Source organism: Gavia stellata, chromosome 5 (genome assembly GCF_030936135.1).
Source record: "Gavia stellata isolate bGavSte3 chromosome 5, bGavSte3.hap2, whole genome shotgun sequence".
NCBI classification, from domain to species: domain Eukaryota; kingdom Metazoa; phylum Chordata; class Aves; order Gaviiformes; family Gaviidae; genus Gavia; species Gavia stellata.
The window spans coordinates 10,025,251-10,050,290 of record NC_082598.1 but is presented as its reverse complement, the minus strand read 5'-3'; the positions used below and the strand labels follow the sequence as shown (position 1 = coordinate 10,050,290).

Sequence of the window (25,040 nt, the reverse complement as noted above, 5' to 3'; positions counted from 1 at the left end):
ATGTTCTTGGTTCCCTGAAGTATTAAAATCACAAAGCAGAGGAAAGAAATTAAATAGAAGTTATTATTGTTTTCTGTATTTCTGTGACAGTTTTCTTCCTTGGTGCCTGACTGTGTCAGTACTGCTGAGATTGTGTGTGTGATGCAGGATCTCTCTTTGTTATATGTGTAGAGGGTTCAGGATAATGCAGTGTGGGGGTAGCTTGAAACGTGAAGCATTACCACAATACAAAGGCTACAGAAATAAACATTTGTTTAATAACATACCCATTGAATTAAGAAATATTTCACTGGTAGTGGAAATAGAATCAAGAGTTCTTTGGGCCAGAGTTAATTCCCCTTACAGGTAAAACACAACTTACCATGCACAAAACTCGACTTTTGAGAAGGTAATTTTATCTTCCTCATTATTCTGAGTATTTGTGATGTTAGGCTTGCAAGTATGATTATATTCAAGGCCTTACAACAGAAATTGAGTGGGCTTCATTTTAAGAAGTAATTCACAAATCCCTTTAACATTTCATGCTTTTATAACACCCCAAGTGGAATATTGCTCAAGAGTAATTACTGCATGTCCTGATAAATCATACATTGTTTACAAAACTCAGACAATTTGTCTACTAATTCTTTCCTTGCGGTAGGGTATTAAGTAAAATTTGTGGTAACAAGTCTGCAAAACATAATAAAACTATATGTATAAAGCTTCTTTTTCCGCCTCCCATGGTTTGTGTATGTAATAACCTCTTGTCCAGCCTCCGTTAATATTGTGTAAAAACTTTGCATGAGAATCATCCTTTTACAGAGTTCTGTAGGTCCGTGTTAGCCTGTGTCCTTTTGTTTGGACTGGACCTGGCTCTTAACAGCTTCATTGAACGGCTCCTAGATCCTGCCTGGCCTCTCTGCACTGGTTGTGATTTTTGTAGGCCTCAGTCATGCTTTGCCTATGTGGTCACTTTTTCAGGTTGGAAAAGTCACAGCCTACTTGATCATTCTTTGTCCAGAAGTTGTCCATAGCTTTGATAATTCCTTTTTGTCTTTCTCTAAACCTTTTTCAATTGTACTATTTCCCCTCAGCGATAAGTGAATCAGAACTACACTTCACAGAATCATTAGGGTTGGAAAAGACCTATAAGACCATCAAGTCCAACCATCAACCCAAAATCACCATGCCTACTAAACCATGTCCCGCAACGCCATGTCCACACGTTCCTTGAACACCTCCAGGGAGGGTGACTCCACCACCTCCCTGGGCAGCTTGTTCCAATACTTCACCACTCTCTCAGTAAAGAAATTTTTCCTAATATCCAGTCTAAACCTCCCCTGATGCAACTTGCAGCCATTTCCTCTTGTCCTGTCACTTGGGAGAAGAGGCCAACACCCACCTCTCTGCAACCCCCTTTCAGATAACTGTAGAGAGCGATGAGATCTCCCCTCAGCCTCCTCTTCTGCAGACTGAACAACCCCAGTTCCCTCAGCCACTCCTCATCAGACTTGTGCTCCAGACCCCTCACCAGCTTTGTTGCCCTTCTCTGGACACGCTCCAGCACCTCAATGTCCTTCTTGTAATGAGGGGCCCAAAACTGAACACAGTATTCGAGGTGCGGCATGGATTTGCACAGTGGCATAATTATTTTCTGTTGTTTTTCCAATGGCTCCCAATATTTGACTTTGGATTTTTTGCCAAGTGGTGAGCTGATGTGTTTTTGAAGTTGTCTGCCAAAGCCCCAAGATCTTGCTTGTGAGCTCAGAGGCTGTCATTCTATATCTGACGCTAAAATCGTTCTCCCTGTGTTTACCAGTTGAATCTCATCTTGCCATTTTATTACCTCTTGTTCCAACTAAGATCCTCTGCAGTTCTTCAGTCTGCTCTTGTTATTATTACCCTGAATGATTTTGCACGGGTAGAAACCTTTCAGACCTCATTGCTGTCCCCATTTTTGCAGATTGTATGTGAAAACAAAACCCCCAGGGTTCTAAAGAACTTCAGCAGTGACATCCCGCTCATGTGAGAAGTGGTTGTTTAACAGCTTCTCCCGATTTATGGTTAAGAATTATTTATCCATTTTGAGCCCCTTCCTCTTACGCTATCTCTCCTTAGTTTTCTTAAAAGCCTTTAGTTGAGGTGTTTCAACAGAACCTGTTTGGAAATCCAGAGGCTGCCAGCTGAATCGCCATTCTTCACAAGCTTCTTGACCCCTTCAGAGAGCTCCCAAGAGGTTCCCTTTGCAGAAGCCATGTTACTTCTTCCCAGGCAGATCTTCCCATTATTGTCTACCTATTTTAGCTTTGGATATGTTCTGTTAAGTTGCTTGGTACGAATGTCAGGCGCACAGAACTAGAGTTGTTTGAGTCCCCTTGGAGTCCTTTTTATTTTTAGAGATTGCCATCTTTAAACTCCAGGTATCAAGGAAGTTTTAAATGAGAGGTTAATAATTAATCTGATTCATTCTTGAGTTCTCCTAGAACTCTTGGGTGAATATTTTTGAATATTTTGTTAACAAGTTAGTGGGTTTTGTCTGTTTTCACCATAGCCTCTTCCACAGTTACTTTGTTGGTTACATCTAATTCTCTATTCATTATGGAGACTACAGTACATCTGTTACTAATTGGCAAATATGCCATCTTTGCAGAAGTGGAGAAATAGGGATGGAGGTATTTGTTACTAGATTGTTGCTCCTTTATTTGGAAACATTCTGATATTAACTTCTTCAGTATATTCTGTGAGACATCTCACAGAATCTGGGGATCTAGTGAGGACTAAATTTAAAAATTATATGTGTGTAGATCCTTAGTTTTATATATATATATATACACACACCTATATTTAGATTTGGTTCTTGCCTCTGAATCACTAGTCACGTTATTGGTAAAAGAGAGAATTCCGTTACAAAACCGAACTTTATGGACCTTTTCTTACTCATGCTTCCCGGGTGGTGACTAATCACTGCTTTTCAGTGGTATTTTTAAGTTGGAAGATCACATTAGGCTTCTGCAACTGCTCCCTATTTCATGCTTGCGAATGCCAACTTAACCATAGGGGAAATGTTGGAGACAGTAGATTATTTTCAGAATGATGGACCCATTAGCTAGAACAATAAGCAATCTAATATACATGGAATAGCTGCAGGATATACTCATTCATCGAATTGATAAATGTATTTACTTTCTAGTTACTGTAAGTCACCATCTAGGAGAGGAAAATTTTCCTTGTCTGAATCAAGCAGCTGTCAAATGCGTATGTTATGACACAAACTGTTTCTTTTAGTAAATCAGTTCTTACACTATGCATTATGACATTGTTTATAGATATAATTTCAATGATCCAGTCAGGTTTACTGTAATTAATCCTTTAAGTCTGAAATACCTGCTATTTCAGGCTTCTCTATCTAGCCTCAATATTCAGTGGAGTTTAAAATGCAGATTAAATACTCTTCTACTTAAAATTTGTGTGTTGACATGTCTTTACTGCTTTGGTTTTTAAGTCATAGCTGATGTTATGTCTTTCTCCATTATTTGCTTCTAAGTATCTCAAAGACATAAAACACAAAGGGCACCCAGAGTCTTGGGCAGCAGCATTAATGAGATGCAAATAGAAAAGTGCTTAACAAAGATGTGGTCAGTATCTGCTCTGCTGCACGGTCCAGATGATAAGTAAAGGCTGTCATGTAGCAAAACAAACTGTTAAAGGGGAGAAATAATGTAAGAATAATACAGAAGATGATAAAACTATGATAAAGCAGCATTTGGTGTTTTGGGGTAAAAAAGAACTTAACACCAAACCCACGCTTTAGATCTGTATCTAGTATTCCTTCTTTTCCCCCTGACAGCAAGCTATACAGATTTTTTAAATGCTTATTCTGTCATAGTACTCTGCTTTTTCTAAGGGGAAAGAAAATTACAAAGAGTGAAGATCATGTTTATTTTGGTGTTTTGGAAATCCTTGGCTTTCTGTTCTTTCCAGAGTTGAAGAGTCCTTGTAAAACTGCTAATTCTTCTACGTGTTTTAGAAGTTTGGCAGCTTGTCTCATATTGTCATGCAATGCTAGTGTTTTCACGTTTTAAATACCTGGTTGTGTTGCATGTTTGTTTATCTACATACTGACCTTAAAATAGTTGTGATATAAAAAAAGGATTCTTAAGTGTGGTTTCTTTCCTTTCCCCTGCAGGTCTATTATGTCTAGCTTAAATTACACTTTTTTTTTTGCCATTTTCCTTGATCTTAATGTATTTAGTGAGTGTTCTCTTGACGAAACCTCTTATGGTGCACCTGAGAATTGGCCAAAGGAGCTGAAATTTATAGTGAAGTGATATTCTTGCCTTCACGCTTTCTGTGAGCTCTAGCTGTGTCCATTGGCTGTTAGATACTGGTGCTGTTTGCATTTATTTGTTTGCATTTATTTGGCTTAAAAAATAGAGTATGTTGCCATATACTTTTGCAGTGCAAGGAGGAGGAATGAGGCATCCTTGGAAGAGCATGTTTTGCTGTTTGCTGATCTGTATTGCAATTCTAGAATAAGATAAATAATGTATTCTTCTCCAGCTTGGTATTCCAAGTTGTCCCATTTCTTAGTGTTGCAATTCTGTAGTCTAAAACTGTGACATGTGTGCGCTTTTTCAGTACAGCAACTTGAAGGTAAGTCATTCCGCCTTTGTAAAGGCATGGAAAAGAAGCATTTGGTTTTTTGGATGGCTAGCATTTACATTTAACAAAACAAAAACAAAGCCACACAAATTACCTTTCTAGCTTGTCTTTTTTGTTTATAGCATTTGATTCTATAAGTGCTCCTTTATCAAAACTAGATTAATTGATATTGCAATGCAAATTAAGTTGCTTAAATGTCTTAAATTCATGCTTTCTCAGTAATATTCCCATCACAGTAAGACCTAAGGAAATTGTGTGTGTCTGTCATGGTTTAAGCCCAGCTGGCAACTAAGCACCACATAGCCGCTCGCTCACTCCCCCCCTGCCCCAGTGGGATGGGGGAGAGAACAGGAAAAGTAAAAGCGAGAAGGCTCGTGGGTTGAGATAAAAACAGTTTAATAAGTGAAACGAAATAAAATAGAATAATAATAATAATGATAATAACAAAAATTATAATGAAAAGGAAAATAACAACAACAAACAAGAAAGGCAAGTGATGCAAATGAAAACAATTGCTCATGATCCTCTGACCGATGCCCAGCCCAAGCAGCAGTCCCCCGGCCAGCTTTCCCCCTAGTTTATATACTGAGCATGACATCATATGGTATGGAATATCCCTTTGGGCAGTTGGGGTCAGCTGTCCCAGCTGTGTCCCCTCCCAACTTCTTGTGCACCCCCAGCCCACTCGCTGGTGGGGCGGTGTGAGGAGCAGAAAAGGCCTTGGCTCTGTGTAAGCACTGCTCAGCAGTAACTGAAACATCCCTGCTTTATCAGCACTGTTTCCAGCACAAATCCAAACCACAGCCCCATACTAGCTACTATGAAGAAAATTAACTCTATCCCAGCCAAAACCAGCACAATGTCTTTACATGACAAAGTTGCCTTTTCCATTAAAAATCAATGGACAGCTGTGCGTGTTCACATAAACAAAAACATGTCTGCTTAGTGTCTTGTATTGATTAGTCTTTTAACTAGCTATTCAGGAGAAAGAATACTTCTCATCAGCAAGAAGGAAATAGTAGTTGATTGGAAACAAAAGTATCACCCTTTCAACTGCAAAACTTCCCTTAAGCAGTCCTTTTCCTGGCTGTTGATTTAAATTCCTCTGTTCCCCTTCTGGTATTCTGTTTCTTTTCTTTGTGCAACTGGCCAAATTCAGATTCAGTATAACGAATTTTTTTCAATCCCTCCTCCCATTCTTTTTAACAATACAAGTCTCACATTAAAAGTGGCAGTGTTTGACCTTGTCTGTTGAACACTGATTTTGTGTGGTATCCAATAATGTGACTGCTGTTATGAAGCCTTAGTGTGCAAATAAAAGGTGTTAATGTTTTGTATCCGCTTCCCTTTTTTACTAGGTCCACATATCAAATGCAGCAACAGTGAACTGTATTAACTTTCAACATACAGATTCCTGAAATGAGTACAGTAGATAAAACAGTTTTAAGAGCACTTACTTAAGTGGATTTGGTGTAGCTGACACATGAGGCTTTAAAGTTAGCTCTCATGTAGTGTGACATAGATAAAGAAGAGAAGATCCATGCTAATTAACTAATCCAACATGGAATGTGATTGTAACTCAAGTAATAAAATTCATGAAGAAGCCATCCTGTGAAACAAGGAAAGGTTTAATTAAATGTAAGATGCTGGAAACACATTCCAGTAGAAAAGAGCACACAGTCCAGGATAAAGTGGCTTTCAATTTGTTTTTTTTACTTAAAATAGTTACAAAAAATGGCCAACAGCTTTAAATAAATGGTTTGTTAGTTCAGTCTGCCAGTATGCCATGAAAAAAGGCAGCCACATCACCCCATGTCACTTTGGTCTGTTGCCTCAAATATTTTTTCTATCTTTTTGCCAGAAGTGCTGAATTCTGTTTTGATGAGCATGGATGGTGGTTTTATCACATGCTAGAATGTAATTTTAAAAATATCACTGTAGGCGTTCAAGACCTCACAAACGAAACAAACTTTTGCCACCTTACACAGTTTAAACAGTCCTATGAATTCCAATCCAACAAGCCACTAGTTTCAAATGAGCATGAGATGCGGTGAAGTTCAGGTCGCCTGTGGGCTGGTGTGGGAAGAAAGGGTTGGCTGCTATCAGCTACAGAATGTGTCTGTATGCACATACTGTGTCGTCTTATAATTGTGCTGATGAACATGTGCACGAGGTACCTACCATCAGCTGATAACAGGAAGCATGAGTTGGGAAAAGCAGGTCAATTCACCTCAGGATCTACCAGCATCTTAGAAAAGCTGAGCGAATCTTCAGGCAGACACTAATGAGAAGAAAATTCTACAAAGAGGTATCCCGAATCTGCATGTACTGAGAAAGAATGCAGTATGTCAGGAGTCTTTTTTGTTGTTTTTTAGGGGAAAAAAGCTGTTTAGTATAACACTGAGAAGGTATAAAACAGTTATCATTATTGGATTCCCATTTCTTGGTACTAAATAAACACAGAATTTCTCATTTGAAGATTTACAGTCTGAATATGAACCAGAAATAAACATTGTAAATAATAAATATTATTTCTGGTAAAAAATGTGATCTTTATTGGTACACAGGAGTGAGAAAAATGTTTACACACAGTAATTGTCAAAACTGCACATCCTTTACTACAACAACCTAACCTCTGTGAGCATGGTTTGTGTCAAGTGTGTCCAAGCAGTTTACATTGCCAAGTGATGACTGACCAGATGGATATCTAATCCTCCAGTCAGCGGGTGCCTCAGCATGGCCAGGTTTGTGCACCAAGTAAAAGATGGCGTAGTGGAAAACGAAGGCATTTATGAAGCAGTTTAGAATGGCAAACGGTGTTAAGACAAGGCTTAAAAAGAGATGAGATAGAGAAGCTGATGAGAAAAAGTTATGCTAATAAGGACTGGTTAGAGGTGAGAGGACTCAAATGAGGCGGGGGGGAAGTATGGAGAAGAGATTTGAGATGAGGTTTGTAAGCTGATCAGAGAAACATCTATGAAGATGAAATAACAATGGCATTGAGGTCTTTGATAGTCTGGTAAGCTGGTCATGTGCCATTATGTTGACGTTACTCATCTTACTATTAAGCTCTAGTGCTTTGTGCCTTCTTTATAATTTTGCCTTCTGGCTTGGACTGTCCACTCCACAAAGTTAGCTCAGGATATAAAGTGATTCTGTGACTTGCAATAATGTTGACAATAAATATTATCCACTCTTAAGAGAGATGTTTTGATTGGATTTCAAATCTATCAGGCAGAGCTTCACAGAAAGCACTGAAGGACAGCAAGCTGGACATATTTCAGAAAAAATGTTACTACCCAAATCAGCTGGTAGGAGTGTTACACTGGAAAAATCTGGAAATGGAGGGGAGGGGAGAGAGAATAAAAGAAGGTGCTGAGTTTGCTAGTTGTTCTTCTTTCCTGGTTCTGATGTTCAAAGATTACTTTATTCTGAACAATACATTTCATATTTGCAAGACAGCTTCTCCTGCTCAATCATGCTGTGAAATCACATGCTAATGGTTTTTTAATATCATTTAGCTGTCATAAAACAGATAGTAAAAGTATGTTTTAGTAGCATGACCATATTGTAAGATTGGATGGGTAAAGGTGATGAGCTATAAAAGAGTAAGCCTTTGTTTAAATGCATATATCTCTACATAACAAGCAGAATTAGCAAGGGAAATTATATAAAACGAATGAAAGTTAAATAGATTTTTGTTCAAGTCTGATAAAATTATTTTCCAGTTGTGATGGCTCTCCTTTCAACTAAAGCATAGTACACTTGGGATTTATTCAAATTGGCATTCAGAAATGAGGAACATGAAGGGGTACATTTTCTAAGCGATTAGTGGGAGGTATGCAAACAAATCCTATTATTTCTTAGTGGGATTAGAGCACATACCTTCCGTACACTGCTTTGAAGAATTCCCCTTAAGCATTCTTCCAGATTTCTAGCTGCAAAAATAGCTACTATAGTAAATTTGGTAGAAGAAAAGAATTTGGAACGTAGCTGGTTTGAATAGGAACCCTGCAAACCAAAAGAGCATAAAAAAATCTGCTAGTAATTGTGGAGAAGTAAGGTAAAATAATCCTGACCTATATGATTACATCTCTTTTAACTGAAGATATTTCTTAGGTTTCTCTCTGCATTGTCCAAAGATTTCTGTTGACTGAACATTTGAGTTCAGTAGGCTCGAATGATTCTTCAGCACTGCCTAGAGCCAATACAGCTTTGATACCTCTGCTCAAGATTACATATTTTCTTATCTAGTATAATTTAATTTTTTTAGCTTGTGGAATTTCCAGTAGCTGAGCAGTAAATTGTTACTTAAACAAAAAATGGGTGTTTCCAAGATAGTTCCGTAGTACTTATGAAACTATTTTTAATCTTCTAATCCTAGTTTGTTGATAATATGATGTAAGATCTAAAATTGTGTTATTTAAAGGCTTTTCATTAGCCCACAGATGCCAGAGACAAGTTGTATACCATTCATTTAAATTATTCACATTCTTTTACTTAGTAGCTAGTGGATTTCCTCTAATGAAGTCTCAGTGGTTTGCCATGGGACTGCTCCTTCCTGCTCATTTGGTTAGTTTATAGCACAAAATTTGACGTACATGTATGGCAGTTACAGGCACTGAGCAAATTTAGGGGTAGGGGTATTATCTTCATCTCCTTCACTGAAGAGTCAGCTTTCTGCTTCCTCACAGACTTTTTCCTTCCTGTTGGAAGGAAACTTGGATCAAACTTGTCATGATATTTCAGAAGTTCTTGAAGCTTACTGTTTAGAGTATCTCGGCCTGAAACTTGCAGTGACTTTGTGAACTTTCAGTTTTGTTATGTCTTCGTTATAACATTAAACCATGCTTAGCAGCATGGGCATGCTATTCCCTCTATACCCTATGAAAATGTAAGGTCCTCGTTTTTTTCCTGAATGTTTTAACTGTATGGCATGAATTAAATTGAAGATTTTTAAGATGTGTGCCCAATGACTTTGCCAAATTGTCTGTCCTTTTGGGAAGAAAACAAGATAGGTTTGTATCATCATTTTCTGAAAAGCAAAAATACAACTGCCAGTTGACTCTTATTTCTGTATAATCCGTGACAAGCCATGAGTTATCACAGTGCACTGTTTTTTACCTTTGTTCGCTTCAGCAGTTCATTTTGTTTCCGTATGTTTTTTCAGTTCTCAGGATGGCTTACGTGATTCCCCCCTCAGCTCCATCTCCAGCAGTGACTATGAGAGTGTTTCTGTCACTACATGTAGTCTCTCCAGCATATACGCTCTGAGGTAATAACATCACTTCGCAGTCAGATTTGACAAATGGTTTTGGGTTATGCTTGGTTAAAAATCTTCATTGAATTAACAGTCAAGTGACAGCAACACTTCTGAGTATTCTTCCTTTTGAACAGCAGGTGCTTTTTTTTTCTTAGCTGTTTTCTTCAGTGCTGTGGCAATTGAGAGGCAACTATTTATGGAAAAGCTCTAATGCATACAGCAATGAATTATCCATTATCCATGATCTCCCTTTTATTTGTCCTTATAGCATTTCTTGAGAGACTTAAGGTTTTAGCTTGAAAAGTACCAAATGTTTGTCTTAGCTAGGTCTTGGCTTTCTAGAAAACATGTCTTTTCCATTTTGTTTGGCTTAGTAAAATAAGGTAGTAAAATGAGGGGAGCATTCCATTTAACAATAATGTAACTTCCACAGTGCTGTTGGCCAAATTTGGTTCAAATACTAGTTTATAGGCTTATCTTCTGAAACTGCATGAGTTTTAACTTTAATTAGTTTTGTTCAGAGCACTTAATGAGAATAATAGAGGAATAAAGTTTAGGGCAGAACAAAGTTACTAAAGCAGAAATGTGAGTTCTTTGCTCTTTTTAGGGTATGCATAACATATATGTATGGGATATATTGCATACATTGTATGCAATAACATTATTACTCTGGTACAGGCAGATTGAAATATCACTATTTCCATCTAGGTAGATCTTCTTCCACTGCTGCTTGTCCTCCCTTTTTCATCTGTTTATCTCTATCCAGCACTTCATTTGAACTTCAGGAATTCCCAATTTTGTCTAGGTTTGGGGATAGAAAGAGGGGGTTAAAAGGTCTTTTCTAGCACTGAATAGAGAAAATAGTACATATAATAATATGTTTTGGGTTTTTTAGGATATGCACATCTTCAGGCTCAATTTTTTTAGAGTTTTGTATTTTTAAAATAAGGGCAGAAAGATGTGACTAAAACTATTTTTCATGGTTTTAATTTTGAAATACATTTCCTTTCGACTGTTCTTCAAACAAAACCCAATTTGCCTGCATGCAACAGTTGCCCTCTTCTAAACACTGTATACATCAAAGAGACTGTTTTACACAAGGCTGTCTGAACAGACAATAGAAATAACCTCAGTTATTCTTCAGGAATAACTGGAGCAGTGAGAATAAGTAAGTCTTCATTAGGTGCACCACCTCTTTTCAAGGCCTTACTGTACTGCCTTTGTATGTTAATATTGTAGTTGCCACTGTATTGATGCTTAGGGTAAATTAGATCTGTCTTTTCCCTTTTTTCAAGTTTTGTTTTGCTTGAAGTTTGATTTATAAGGCAGTGTTTGTACATGTGCATTTGTGCTTTTGTCCACTGAACTGTAGCATTGTATGATCCCTGAGTGTCATGCAAGAAATCTAAGTTGCCTGTTTTTCTGTATCTGATTGATATTACTAGAGATCTAGCTACTGTAGCTTATGGTCAAATTATAAAAAGCTAAGTGCGCGCTTGACTATGCTGATATGAATTTTCCTTTTTGAAATACTTAGTTTAAAAAAAGTTTAAACTCCTTTTAACAACTTAATTTAATAAAATAAAATAAGACAAAAAAAAAGCTCAGAAGTCTAACTGCTTCACAGTAGAATGTTCTTAGATCTGTGTGCATAGAAATATAATATTCAGTACATCAATTTGTATTATATTTTAGAATATGTCATTTTTAAGGGGCTCCCCTGTTCTGTTCTTATATTACCTAAAGAGTTTTATTTGGCTATTAAACAACTTCTCTAGAGTTGTATCATTTGTTTACTACAACAAGCATGTTCCTTGCTAAGACAATCTCTAGGAAATGTTCTTTTCTGAAATAATTAAGTTCTCCCTGATGTCATGTGCATATCCAAAATAATACCTAAATTGTTTTTTGATTGTTTCTTTTTTCCTGTGAAATATGCCAGTTTAATGTACTTAATTTCTTGCAGTTTTCACTTACCTTTAAATTGCTAATTGTTGTTAACATGTGCAATTTGTTCTGAAAAATAATTAGCTAAACTTAGAATTTTTGAAATGCATTTATTTGGCCTTTCAACCTCCTGTGAATCATAAACAATTCCTTTGTACTGTTAGACAACTAATACTGAGGCTGAAAGTCATGTTGTCAGATTGCGATGTGTTTTGTAAATACCCAAGTGCTTTCAAACAATTCAGTTCTCATAGAAAAACCACCTTAGCCAGAATAGCACAGTGTTGAATTAACTGCTAGTGTATTAAATAGCATAGACTGAATGGATTTGAAACAATGAAGTGTTGGCTATATGGAATTCTGTATATTTATAAATGTATTGTTTTCCAAATGGAGAACTAGGGAGAAAATTCCCACTCCTTGGATCCCAGAGCACTGTGGTCATTGTTTGCCATTTTGGTTTTTATTGGGAGGAAAAAGCTGTTAGGACTGTAGGAACCATTTGGGACTTGTTAAAGAAGGCTGCTTCAAATCAGCCTGTGATTTACTGCCTTAGACTTTCTCCATCATCAACCAGTGCTGTGTAATTTTTTGAGCTATATTCATGCCACCTAATTTTAGGCACCAAACTGATACACCTAAATTAGGAGTTTTGCTGCTGTGGATACCCTGTTAAGTCAATGGAGAAAAGTGGAAATCTCAGTTAAGCATGTAGCTTGTTGACAGTGCACCTGGGCCAAAGATTTTCGGTCTTAAATCAGAGCTATGATTGCATACTTTGATTACTGACTGTGCTCACATAGGAATTTGAAAAACATTTTAAAACCTAGCTTGAGGTTTCTAAAGCACAAATTGGAAAAAGAAGATACAGAGGGCTTCTCAAATGGTTTTGCTAAGGAAAGGCTGATTGTTTCATTGGTACCTGATCTGTGTAGAAGGTTCTTCCTTCTAGTCTCAGAGGTCTGATGGTCAAGAAGTTCAGCCCAGTTCAGAAGGTGATTTTTTTCAAAATGTTCATTAAGCAATATCAGACTTGAGGTGTCCATGTCAGTAGTCAACTTTCTCAGCAAAGAATAGGTGTATTCCATGTGTTTTAGAAGGTTTCAGAGAAACTGTGGTTTTGTGCAGACTTGCAAAAATATGCAGAATTTTTTTTATTACATCCATGTGTCTGTGGAATAATACTGCTGACTTGAGTGAAAATGAGATGTTTATAGCTACCACAGGGAAGTGACAATTGGTCCATTGTTTATATTAGCTCCAGGAAACAATCCATCCAGTTTTTCCTTTTTAATTGTTTCTTCTCGTAAACGTAATTTTTAGAACAATTTTTAATACTACCATAACTTACTGAATTGTAAATAGGCAGCTAATAAAATGCACTGCTGGAAACTTATCCATGTCAGGGCTGGAAGTAGTAAAGTCAGTAGTTTTTGAAAATAAACTGCAGGAATTTGTCAGCTTTCAACACACATTAGAATTATTGGGCAAGATCCTGATATAGCCATTAATTTGAGTGGAAACCTAAGTGAAGGCCATTCATATACTAACAGAATGAGATGACTTGATATGCTTAAAGCCAAGAATGAACCTAATTTCTTTGAAAGACTGGAGATAGAAAACAGCAAGTGTTATTTTGGGAATGATGAAGAAAAGTGAGACAATAGAAAACAAGGTAGTTAATGAATTGATTTCAAGCCTCATTGGAGTTTTTGGTGTAAGATAGTGCAAGGGAGGAAGAAATGCTGTATTCAAGCGTTTGCCTGCCTAGGGTACATGGTAAAGCCTACTTCTTCATTTTAAAGTTATGATGAACCAATAAATGGCAACTTTAAATATAAATAATAACTTTTAAAACCAACATTAATGATACAATAGATGCCTTCCCTGGTCAGCAGTCACTTTTTTTTAGGTATGTCATTGTGGCTTAAATAGTGGTGTTTGGTATATTATTGTACAATTTTAGGCATTTACAAAAATTGGTGGTGAAGTTTTAGCCTACATTATTTACAGTCTGTAAAAGGAGGTATCTGAAATGTATTGTGACTCAAGTCTATGCCAAAATAGCAAGAGTCTCCCAGCGATTAGAGTGGGTTATTTATCTGGCTATTTCTGTTAGAATATCTGTATTTGCGTAATGTGGGCAGAGCCCAAGGCTGTTAGCTCAGTGGATATAATTGAAGGATATCGCTTACTTTATTGCATATTTTGAGTGTATCTCTGTTAGTATAAACACACATGTGAAACAAGGCAGGGAAGGTTATCTTAGTTTATAAATGAGATGAAATTTTGATTACTTGCTTCAGAAATAGAGGGTGTATTGCAGAAGACTGTTTGAAGCTACCTTGCCAGTCAGTTCACAGAATCGTAGAATAGCTCAGTTGGAAGGGACCTAAAGATCATCTAGTCCAACCTGTCATGGGAAAGGGAGCCTAGATGAGATTTGTCTAGCATCTTATCCAATCAGACCTTGAAAATCTCTAGCAATGGGGACTGTAACACGTCCCTGGGGAGGTTGTTCCAGTGATTTACTGTTCTTAGTGTAAAGTATTTCTTTCTTATATCAAGATGAAACCTCTCCTGGTGCAACTTGTCCTCTCCATGTGGCTCCTTGTGAAGAGAAAGCCTCCATCCTTTTTGTAGCCATCGTTTATGTACTGGAATACTGGGCTGAGATCCTCCTGAGCCTTCTCCAAGGAGAAGAGACCTAACTCCTTCAGCCTCTCCTTTTGTAGGACTGGTTCTCAATCATCTTCATGGCCCTCCTTTGGACCCTCTCCAGTTTATCCATGTCTTGAATTGTGGAGACCAGAACTGGACACAGTAATACTCCAGGTGTGGCCTGACAAGCGCTTGGTAGATTGGGATGATCACAGTCTCTTATGTCTGCTAGTATTGTCCCTGCGGATGCAGCCCAGGATCCGATTTGCTTTTGTTGCCGCAGCAGCACACTGCTGACTCCTGTTCAGCTTGTTGTCCCCAGGCCCTTCAGCAAGGCTGTTCCCCAGCCACACAGATCCCAGCCTGCACTGGGCTCTTTGGTTGTGTCATCCCAGCTGCGGGACCTTGCACTTGTCTCTCTAAACTCCGTACTGTTCTTGCTAGCTCACTCTTCCAGCCTGTCTCTCTGTAAGATGGCTTTCCCTTCTGATGCGTCCACCTCACCACCCAGTTTGGTGTCATTAGCAAACTTGGTGATGGTGCTCTCAATCCCATCAACCACATCATTTAGGAAGATGTTGAACAGCATGGGGCCCAGTATCGATCCCTGGGGGTTTCCACTTGTGACAGGCTGCCAGCCTGAGTAAAAACCATTGATCACCATGCTCTGAGTGTGACCTGTGAGACAGCTTCTTGCCCATCTTGCAGACCAAGCCCAGTTCTTGTGGGTGGACAGGTTTTTTACAAAACCGGGTTTTATACTGTGCTTCTTCATCAGTAGAACTCAGTGCCTCGAAGAGGATGCAAGAAGGAAAAACAACTTGGTCATTCAGCAGGACTGTGAATTATGTTAGGAGAATTCAGTTCTTTCATCTCATCGTCCAGAGATATCAAAGCTACAGTGGAAATTACATCCCCGCAAGTTTTAATAGATATCACAAATAATCCTGGGGATCTTGTAGGTGTAGATAGTGTGGAGGACAACAAATGCATTAGTGATGTATTTTAACTGATGTGTCACAGTCTACCCAATCAGCTGTGTCTCCAAATCTCCTCTCTTGTAGTTTTACCACTGTTAACCTGGTCGGGTTATATTTAAGCTATGCAAAATGACAGATTAATTCTGCATTAATGTTTGGTGCTGTTGCTTTTGTTTTGATCAATGAATTACCGTAGATTTTCTTTTCCCTTTTTACTGTAGAGCTGCTCTTTATGGAAAGACTGCTTATAATCAGAAAAAGACTGGTGGTAATGGTTTTACATGTACTGTACTGGAATCATGGAAATAAACAGCTTAGTGAGAAGAGTTGAGGGAAGAGAAAGGGGTTTATACTGTGAGCAAATCAGAATGACTTCTAATATAGATGCTATTACTGTCTAATGATTTTGAACTGCGAACTGTCTGTGTATGTTTTAGGCACTGTGAGTCTGTGCTGTTTTGTACAGCTCTGTCACTCAAGCAGTGTGAGGGCAATTAGTATGTGTATTAATACAGTCATAAACAGGCTGCTGTGTACAATCTTCTTGCTTTGCTGCTAAATCCCTTGCCCCAACAGCCAGCTGAACAGTACCAGCAAAACAAAAAAGTCAGCATTGATGAGGTCTGTCAGCTTTTGCTTATGATTCTAGTCAGCGAGACATATGTGACTGAAGCAGATGTCTCTAGTTTTTCACCACCAGGATCCTTCTTGATGTGTTTTGTGCCTATCTTGTTCGTCATTCTGCAAGACAAAAAAATCAAATCTCCAAATGGTGCAGCATTTTCTAAGCTATAGCATTCTCTTTTAGGAAATCCCACAAGGTATTTTTGGGTATATTATATGCATATATCTTTGACTTCAGTAACAAGTAACTGATGCTGATTTTATTTTCTCAAGGAATAACCCAGGCAGCTTGTGTGAACTACTTGTTAACGAGAGCTTGTTACAGTGGGAAGGTGAAAATTCAGTTGTTCAAAGTTTTTTTTGTCTTTTCCTATTAAAATTATAAACTTCTTCATACTTTAGGGATGTTAAAATGTTCGATATGGTTGAGGTAAATTAAATATAAAGTATGTTGCTCTCTGTGTAAATCAAGTGAAATAGGGCAATATTTTAAGCTGACTAGCATCAGTGGCAGAGGCAATAAGCCTGTTCTAGCAAAATTAGACACCCCAAAATTTGCCATTTGGAGACTGTATTCCAGGTGGCATATCAGGCATGTCATCTGGCTGGAGACTGACACAAACTGATCATAATGGATTTGTGTTCTTGTTTCTACATTTTCGGTTTTAGTAATTTGGCCACATTTATAATCGTGTTCATTTTAATGATGTGTAAAAATCTGTTGAATGTCACTTGGTGTTCCCTGTGCTACTAACAGAACAAAAATTACTAGCTTTCAGAAATCAGATTTTATTTTACAGATTGTTTTTTCCTGCAAAACCCTCTTAGAATACCATGTTTGGGAGTTTTGAGATCATGTGTAATTAACTAAAATCACTATAGTAACTGCAGTTTTTGCAGACTTTTTGGCAATGCCTAAAACCAAGATACATCGTAAAACCACAATTATATCGGAGGAAAAAAGAGAGGATTTCCTCATACTTACAGCAGCATTGAAGGTGAAAAATGAAGAGAAAACTTTCTTTCCTACTTAAAATTTTAAGGCTCCACCTAATACTTTAATTAGCTTTTCTCAGCTTTGACTCCCACAGCTGGATACCGAATTCCTGCGGGATTCCTCTAGACCCTAGGATGCTTTAATGTTTCAACTGGTTGTTCTGTATTATTTTTTGAGGGAACTGATGGAGGCGATATGAAAATGTTGTGCTAATAAGTTTCCCTATCCCTCAGAGTTCCTCTTGCTGGAAAATGTTTTTCAGTGCTGCTTCTCCATCTTTGTCTCTGCCGCACACAGGAGTTGCAAATCAAGACAGTATTTGCTGGAATTGGATGCTAAATTAATTCACTTTTTACTATGCCATACAGAATAGTTGCTTGCATATCGCAGAGGACTCTGCTGAAGAGCTGTATGAAATGACTCTTTGCCCTTGGAAGAATTTGTATCCGGTATCAGGTATCCAGGTTCTGTCTGTCCTGTATCAAGTTCTGGATAAAGCATAAAAGCTGGGACTGATGCGTTTCTATCCCTGTATCAGATACCAGAGCTGGTATTACATACCATTTCTTCATACATGCCATATTATTTCTGTTTTTCACTTCCAGTTTTTCCAGTTCAGGATTATTTTTGAACTTTAAATATTTCTGTGCTCTAATCTCATATTTTTTGTCCTTTTGCAGTGTGAGTGAACGTTTGAGAGCTTTAAATGCATGTTTGATTACAATCAAGTGTTAGAAAAAACGTCATGGTGGAATTGAGAAAGTCTTAGTAGAACCTAAGCAATATTCTAACTTCTTACATTTTTAGTTCTGTTTTTTCTTGAATTTTTATAATATCCTTATCTTGCAGGTGTTTTATCCCTTTCTGGTTTAAATTTTAAGAAAAGCAGTATATGTAATACCTTGCAAGTATCTGGCATTAAATTTGATGGTTAGAAAGCAACCCTGTTGATTACTAATGCTCTTAAGTTATTTGTTCATATTTACAGAAGTTTTATCTATAATGACCAAAAAAGCTATTTGGGAGGGAGCACCGTTGAAGTTGATAAATCCTGCACTGGCATTGTTGTTTATTTTAATTCCCGTTTGAAATACAGTATCTTTGCATTCTTCTTAAAACCCAGGACAGAGTGGTAATGAGTTTGAATAAGCCAGTTGTCTAGGTAGAGTTTCTTATGGTGGATCTATTTAGCAAGATGCTGCTTCAACAGCTGTGTCCTTTTGAAAAGTCGAACACAGTAAGTACAATAAGAATGCTCTGCAGTTTGAGGTTTGAAGAGCTGAGGAAGGATTCAAGAAGGTATTCTTCCAATGGAGTGGGCAACTACAGAAGCTGCCAGGATGTGGAGCAGACATTCTTGCTGTTGATTTCAAATTTGGTAGTCTTCAACACTTGGGAATGTTTCCTGACTGAAGATATCATTTAGGACACATGGCTAATCCCATTAGCCAAATTACTTATTTTAATCAGCTGACCTCAGATTGCCCACCTCTACTGGAGTAAAAGAAGCTAAGAAGGGGCTTCTGCAAATCTTGCAGTGTATGAAAAATAATTCCCCTACTGTGGAATTCAAAAGGTTGACAGCAGATGGGGCTTTTAGCACATGTCCTAACCTGCATGGAGCTGGGCATTGCCAATACATGTGATAATACTGTAGTCTAGTCAAGTCCATTCCTTCTGGAGGTGCCTAGCTAGATTGTTCCTGATAGAGGGATTTGCATGCAGTTGTATTATTTGTTTCTCAAGACAAAGTTTTGAAGCCTTGGGAACACTTGATGGGTTGTTCTTTTCCCTCCTTAGCCTTTTCTTTTAAAATAGAGAGAAAATACCTTAAGGATTGCATTTAAAAACCCTCTTGACCTAATAAAATATTAGGGTTCAAAAGGCAAGAAATAAAGTTCTGAATTAAACCTTTTTTAAATCTGCTTTAAATGTAGCTTCTGGCATCATTCCTTAAAATATAGTCCTTAGCTAAATAACTATATGCTATTACTCAAATAATAAGACATGTTCTGGATTTGGTTTAAATTACTCTATTTTAGAGTGTGTAGCCACCCCCTTCACTTAAAATAATTGTAAGAAGCCATTAATCTCACAATTTTCCTCCCCACCATATCAAAACTAGTACATGTTAGAAACCAAAGGGTTTTAACCTGCTGTTTATTGTGTTTCTTGTGAGAGTATCAAAAAAGAAACACCAGAGGTACTGCAAAAAGCACAATGGGAAGTATTAATTTTTTTTTTACTGCCATGGAATCATACGTACCAAACCCCTATCATTTTCCTCTTGTCATTCCTCATGTGTACAACCTTTGTCTTTCCCCAACTATTTTCTGGTCTTTTAGACGGCCTTCGGAGCAATTCTTTGTTCTTATTTTTTTTCCTGCAAATTGGAACCCAGAGTTGACTACAGCCTTACGAATTAAAAAAGTAAGAGTAATAGCTTGGGAAAGACAGGTTGATAGGTTAGTGCTGGGGTTTCCAGTTACAGCCTGCATGAGTATCAGTGAGATGAATGTACCAGTTACTGAAGTAGTTTTAGAAATTGCATGCAGACAATAGCATAGATTCGCCTGCAAAAGTTTTGGATGAGTGTCAGTGCCCAACAAATTCAGCACGAGGCCTACGGTATCACAGATGGTTACCTAAAATGACTGGCTACTTCTGAAAATGTCAGTCATAATCTTCTTGTTCCCTGGTCCTGTTTTCCATTGTGTACGGATACTATTGCTTAACCTGGCTCCCAGGTATCCTTTGGAACTTAAAAGCTGTAAAGCAGATTGCTTCCACGGGTGAAAGATGATATTGTATACAATTACATTATTGGGTTTTGTTTGCTTGTACATATTTGACTAAATTTCACAGTCAAGCTTTGACACCAGGCAACTGTTCTAGACATACATCTTTAAAGTGCTGAAAGAGTCTTGCTACTCTTCTAACATGACAAATGGAGACTAGTTTTAAAATTGCTTGCTAAGTTAGGTAAAAAGCTAATTCATTGTATCTGCCAGAACGTATTTGTTCCTTTATAACGTATAAGCAGGTTTACTGTTTGGAATCAACCTTTTACGTGATGTCTTATTTCTTGATATTTGCCTTCAGACGTGTTAACTTTGCAGTGTTTTTACAATATGAAAAATAAATACATGATAAGCATTGCTTATATGATAAATATTTCACAAGGGGAATTTCATGCTTATTTTGGTCTTATCTCTTCTTAACTTAATGCCTTGGGTAATGCAGGGTTCCCTTCAACCAAGAAGTTAGGAAAATGAGGACTTGCCTTTAGCTACTTAGTATGGCTATGTATATTCTGCAGTGATATTTGATTCTGCAGATATCAGCAGTGAAACATTCCAGATCTGAGTGTTGTCTGACATTAATGAAATGCTTCCTACACATCTGGTATCAGCTGAGAATTTTGAGCCAATTTATGCGTGTTAGATAAGGCAAGTAGGAATGGTATTCCTTATAGAACTAAAAAAATAACTTGTTTGGAAGAATAATTTGGAGAAAAGGTAAGCTGAACTCTGTAGATCAAAATTCAGGTTTATTTTCTAGAATATCAATTTTAAAAATCAAGAGAATCTTTAATATTTGCATAGATGCAATCACTGCTGTTTGGGATACCCTGTTACAAGAAAAACTGTCTCTTTTGCTGTTTATCTAAAACAATTGCTATGTTTCTATTCTTACAGTATTTCTGACTGCCTCTACAATATTATTTTTTCTAGCTACATTCTTTGACAGTAATATATATTTTGAAGTAACAAACAGATGGTCATTAGTCATTCTTTGAGAGTCATTTTTGCTAAATCTGACTTGGTCCTGTTAGTAATGGTAGAGTAATTGTTTCTAACTCTGTAGTGATTCTTAGATATAGTTTTAAATTATTCTGGAATGCTCACTTTCTCTTTCCTATGGCACAAGCAATCCTGAATACAAAATATCCTCTTTTCTGAACCTCTTGTATATGGGTATTGTACTTTACATGTGGCTGTGTATATGAAAGTATGTTATAAATGGGAGTATGCATACATGTTGACCTTCCATCCCACGGTGCTGAAGCAATTTGCATGTGCTCTGTGCTAGAGATTTTTAGGACAAAAAAGTTGTGGGACAACTTTGTGGTGGGATGTGACCAGTCTTAATGAAACACCACAAAATCTAACACAGAATAGCCTGGAGCAGAAGTAGGTCAAATCACATTTCTTGGAGGAATTAGGAAGTAGGTAAAACTGCATTCCTCCCAGTTGGAGGAGACTTGGAAAGGCAAACATTATTATTAGAATTAGTCAGAGCTTGGTCAGAGTTGTGGAATGAGCCTTTATTCCTTTCTGCAAAATGGGAAAGGACTAAGTAGTTTATATTCTTGAAAAGTGCTCTTCACAGATCTTTGCCCAGTTAGCACCTTGCTTTGAAGTATTTCTTCAGCTGTGATTTGGAGGGAAGAGTCATCCTTGAATCAGCACCCCTGCTTTCCCCTGCACTAAGGTTTTTGCTTATTGGGAGTTTCAAACAGACCATTGTATTGGGATTATATAATTACATACAGACTGCATTTGTCTCTGTCGTGAGGTCCATGCTTGCCTCGGAGAGCAAGTTGTACTCCAAATGTGTATATATCACTGTAAGACGAATTCTTTTAAAAAAAACAACAACAAAAAAGTAGACCTTATTTGGCCATGTTACAAGGCAGACAAACTCCTTCATCTGTGTATGTGAGCATTTGTGCAAATAGACAATCATCTGCCGCATGCCATTGTGATTCAGGGATTGCTTCCCCTATGGAAAAGCAAAGGAAAAATTGATAGACAGAATTCTCACTCGCTTCTCAGGATCTTTAATAAATATAATCAGTCATGGTGCTGAGGGAACTGTAAACGTAGAACTAACATCTTTTTACAAGAAATTGCTTTTGTTAATAGCAATCGATAACATGAACAAAATGAGTCTCTTGCAAGCCTGCTGTTTACTGTGTCTTTGAAAGAATAGGAAGCCAGTTAAGATACTCATGCTACACATTTTCCATTGGTATTGCTATCAATAGCTGATCTCCGGTATTTATTTTTAGTTCTGTTCTTAATACGGCTTTTAAGGTGTAAGGCCTAATAAATTCATTTTTAAGCTTTTAAGGATTACCTGTATAGACTACAGGTAGAATTTCAAAAGTATATCCCCTAAAATTTTGTTATAAATAATTATAAAAGTTACCTGTATGTCTTATCACAGAATGATAGGGGTTGGAAGGGATCTCTGGAGATCATCTAGTCCAACCCCCCTGCCAGAGCAGGTTCACCTAGAGCAGGAATGCGTCCAGGCGAGTTTTGAATATCTCCAGAGAAGGAGACTCCACAACCTCTCTGGGCAGCTTGTTCCAGCACTCTGCCACCCTCAAAGTAAAAAAGTTCCTCCTCATGTTTAGATGGAGCTTCCTATGATCAAGTTTGTGCCCATTACCTCTCGTCCTGTCACTGGGCACCACTGAACAAAGACTGGCCCCATCCTCCTGGCACCCACCCCTGAAGTATTTATAAGCATTAATAAGATCCCCCCTCAGTCTTCTCTTCTCCAGACTAAAAAGACCCAAGTCCCTCAGCCTTTCCTCACGAGAAAGATGTTCTAGTCCCCTAATCATCCTGCAATAACTGTTCATGCATACTGCCATAGGGATGGGCTCTGCAAGGTGGTGAATGTTTCAGCACCTAATAAAAGCGGATTGAACTTGGAATGTGTTAGAAATTACTTCCTTCATTGTGCACGCTATTTATGCAGTCAGTAACTTTTTTTAACATACTAGTTGTCTGCATAGTAGAGTGAGCTGGAGTTTTGGACAGTCAAAGTGTGATTATAAGTAAAATACTCTCATTTTTTGTAATCATTGGCAAGATTAATTTTTTTCCAATATGTGGGGAAAATGATTTAGTGTTCCTCTGTCTCTGGATGTAGTAGCGTAAGAGGGCATGTCTCCTTCGATCAACACAGTGGAAGCTTAGGACTTCAGTGTAATTACATTCTGCGCTCTACTCCCAGTTAAGGTTTTTTCCATTGGCAAAGTGCTACATTTTCCCTAAATACTTCCTTTTTTAAAATATACCTCTTGATTTACAAATAGTTTAGGTAATTCCTGATATCTTAAGAAGCTGGATTCCCACCAAAGCTTCCCTGCAGTCTCAGGCTGTTTCAAGCTTCCTCTCCATAAAGTGGGGGGGGTGGAAATGACCAGCAACTGTGCATCTGGTTTTTAAAAGAAAATATAAATCTCTAGTAGACATTTGGTGACACATTTTGATCTCTTTGGAGTTGATGAGCCATTCTGTTACAATAGTTTGACATTTCAGCAATTTCTACAGTTAGGTATATAAGGTGACTAATCTACCTCTCTACTGTGTAAATTATATTTTATCACTCTTCTTTCCATTTTTTCATGTAAGGTTATATTTAGATTCTGTTCTTGCTATTTCAAGGTAACATAATTCAGAAATTTGTTTTCTGAAATTAACTTTCACATTAATAAATTTCTAAGTTGACTTCAGAACGGACCTTCTCGTTTTTAGGTTGATATTCTCCTTTCAGATTTTTGGTGGAGTTATGATCTCAGGACTGAGCTTTTAGAAGAAGTTCATGTGAAAAATGGCACAGCACTTTGTAATAGCCAAGGAAAATGCAACAAAATACAGACAAATGATTTTCTGCTTAAAATTTTTTTGCAGCTATGCCACAAAGCAAAAATCAAACATGATGGTGATTGATTGCATGTTGATTAACTTCAGCAAGAATTTACAGCAATTAGTTCTGGTTTGCTATAGAGTCTTGCCTGAGTCATAAATCCTTTAGGATTTGCTGAACATCCTGAACAACTGAGTGAAGATTTACATTACTTTTCTTTACTTTTTTTTTCTCCGACAGTAGTTTAATGACGAGTTCTTGTTCATCTGATGACCTCGATCAGGAAGAAATCCAGCTCGCTTTGCAGGCTGCTAAAATTGCCACCCGAGAAAAGATCAGATCTAGATTTCATGGCAGTAATGATCTTATTCACCGCCTTTTTGTCTGTATCTCAGGTATGAGAGTAGCCTTTTGTTCTGAATGTAAAAATTATTAATCCTTTTCTTTATGCACATAAAGTTATGGTTGAAGGGACTAGAGATGAAGTCGCAGGAAGACTATTTTGGGGCCTAAGTTGCAGGCTGGTCTAAAAAGACCTGTTACCTCATGGTGACTTACAGAATCAGAGATGCAAACATCTTAGACCTGTCGTGATGAAGAGTTTGGGCATGCAACAGGTTTGACCTCCTTTTTCTTGGTGTGATGTCCTATGTCTTCAAGGGAAGACATTTGATGCAGCAGTTGTATTTTGATGCAAAAGGAATCTCTCCGCGTTTCCTGCCAAAGGACAAGGAAGATACATATCAAATTGCAGGTAGCATAAAGGCTAGAATGTAACTTGGGCATTATGGAAAATTAATTTAATTAATTGTTCAATTTTTATTCCTAACACAAGCAAGTGTTCCCCTCAAAAATAAATATGAGGCTGTTAGAGGTATCAACAGGACAAATTGAAACACTTTTTTTTACAGGTAGTGTAATAGTCTAGTAATGGTTTACCCGTTTTCTCAAACCCCTAGGTGTTGCTGACCAGCTGCAGACAAACTATGCTAGTGATCTGAGAAGTATCTTAAAGACCTTGTTTGAAGTTATGGCAACCAAACCTGAAACAGAAGACAAGGAAAAGCAAAAGAAAGGTAAAGAGATTTCAAGAGTTGTTTTCCATAGTGAATTTCTGCTGGTAGCCTCATGTGGATCCATGAACTATTTGACAAGGATTTCCTTAACATTTTGTTAACACTTTGACAGGGCTCACTGTACAGTGATTTGACGTAAGTTTAAAAAAAAAAAGTCATGGAAACAGACTATAAACAGGTTG

The 25,040-nt window shown here is 37.6% G+C and overlaps 1 protein-coding gene across 3 annotated transcripts in view; it reads left to right on the top strand.

Annotated features, from left to right (window-relative positions):
* Positions 1-25,040, top strand: part of ZFYVE28 (zinc finger FYVE-type containing 28) — a 61,113-nt gene that overhangs the window by 21,276 nt on the left and 14,797 nt on the right. Inside the window, exons 7-11 of one of the 3 annotated variants that reach the window (XM_059817957.1) lie at positions 12,844-12,863; positions 18,874-18,895; positions 23,455-23,470; positions 24,038-24,177; positions 24,742-24,858. In XM_059817957.1, coding sequence (XP_059673940.1) covers positions 12,844-12,863; positions 18,874-18,895; positions 23,455-23,470; positions 24,038-24,177; positions 24,742-24,858 — 315 coding nt within the window. Of the gene's footprint in view, positions 1-9,811; positions 9,917-12,843; positions 12,864-18,873; positions 18,896-23,454; positions 23,471-24,022; positions 24,178-24,741; positions 24,859-25,040 lie in introns of all 3 variants that reach the window. The other 2 variants (XM_059817956.1, XM_059817955.1) reach the window with 2 other exon arrangements.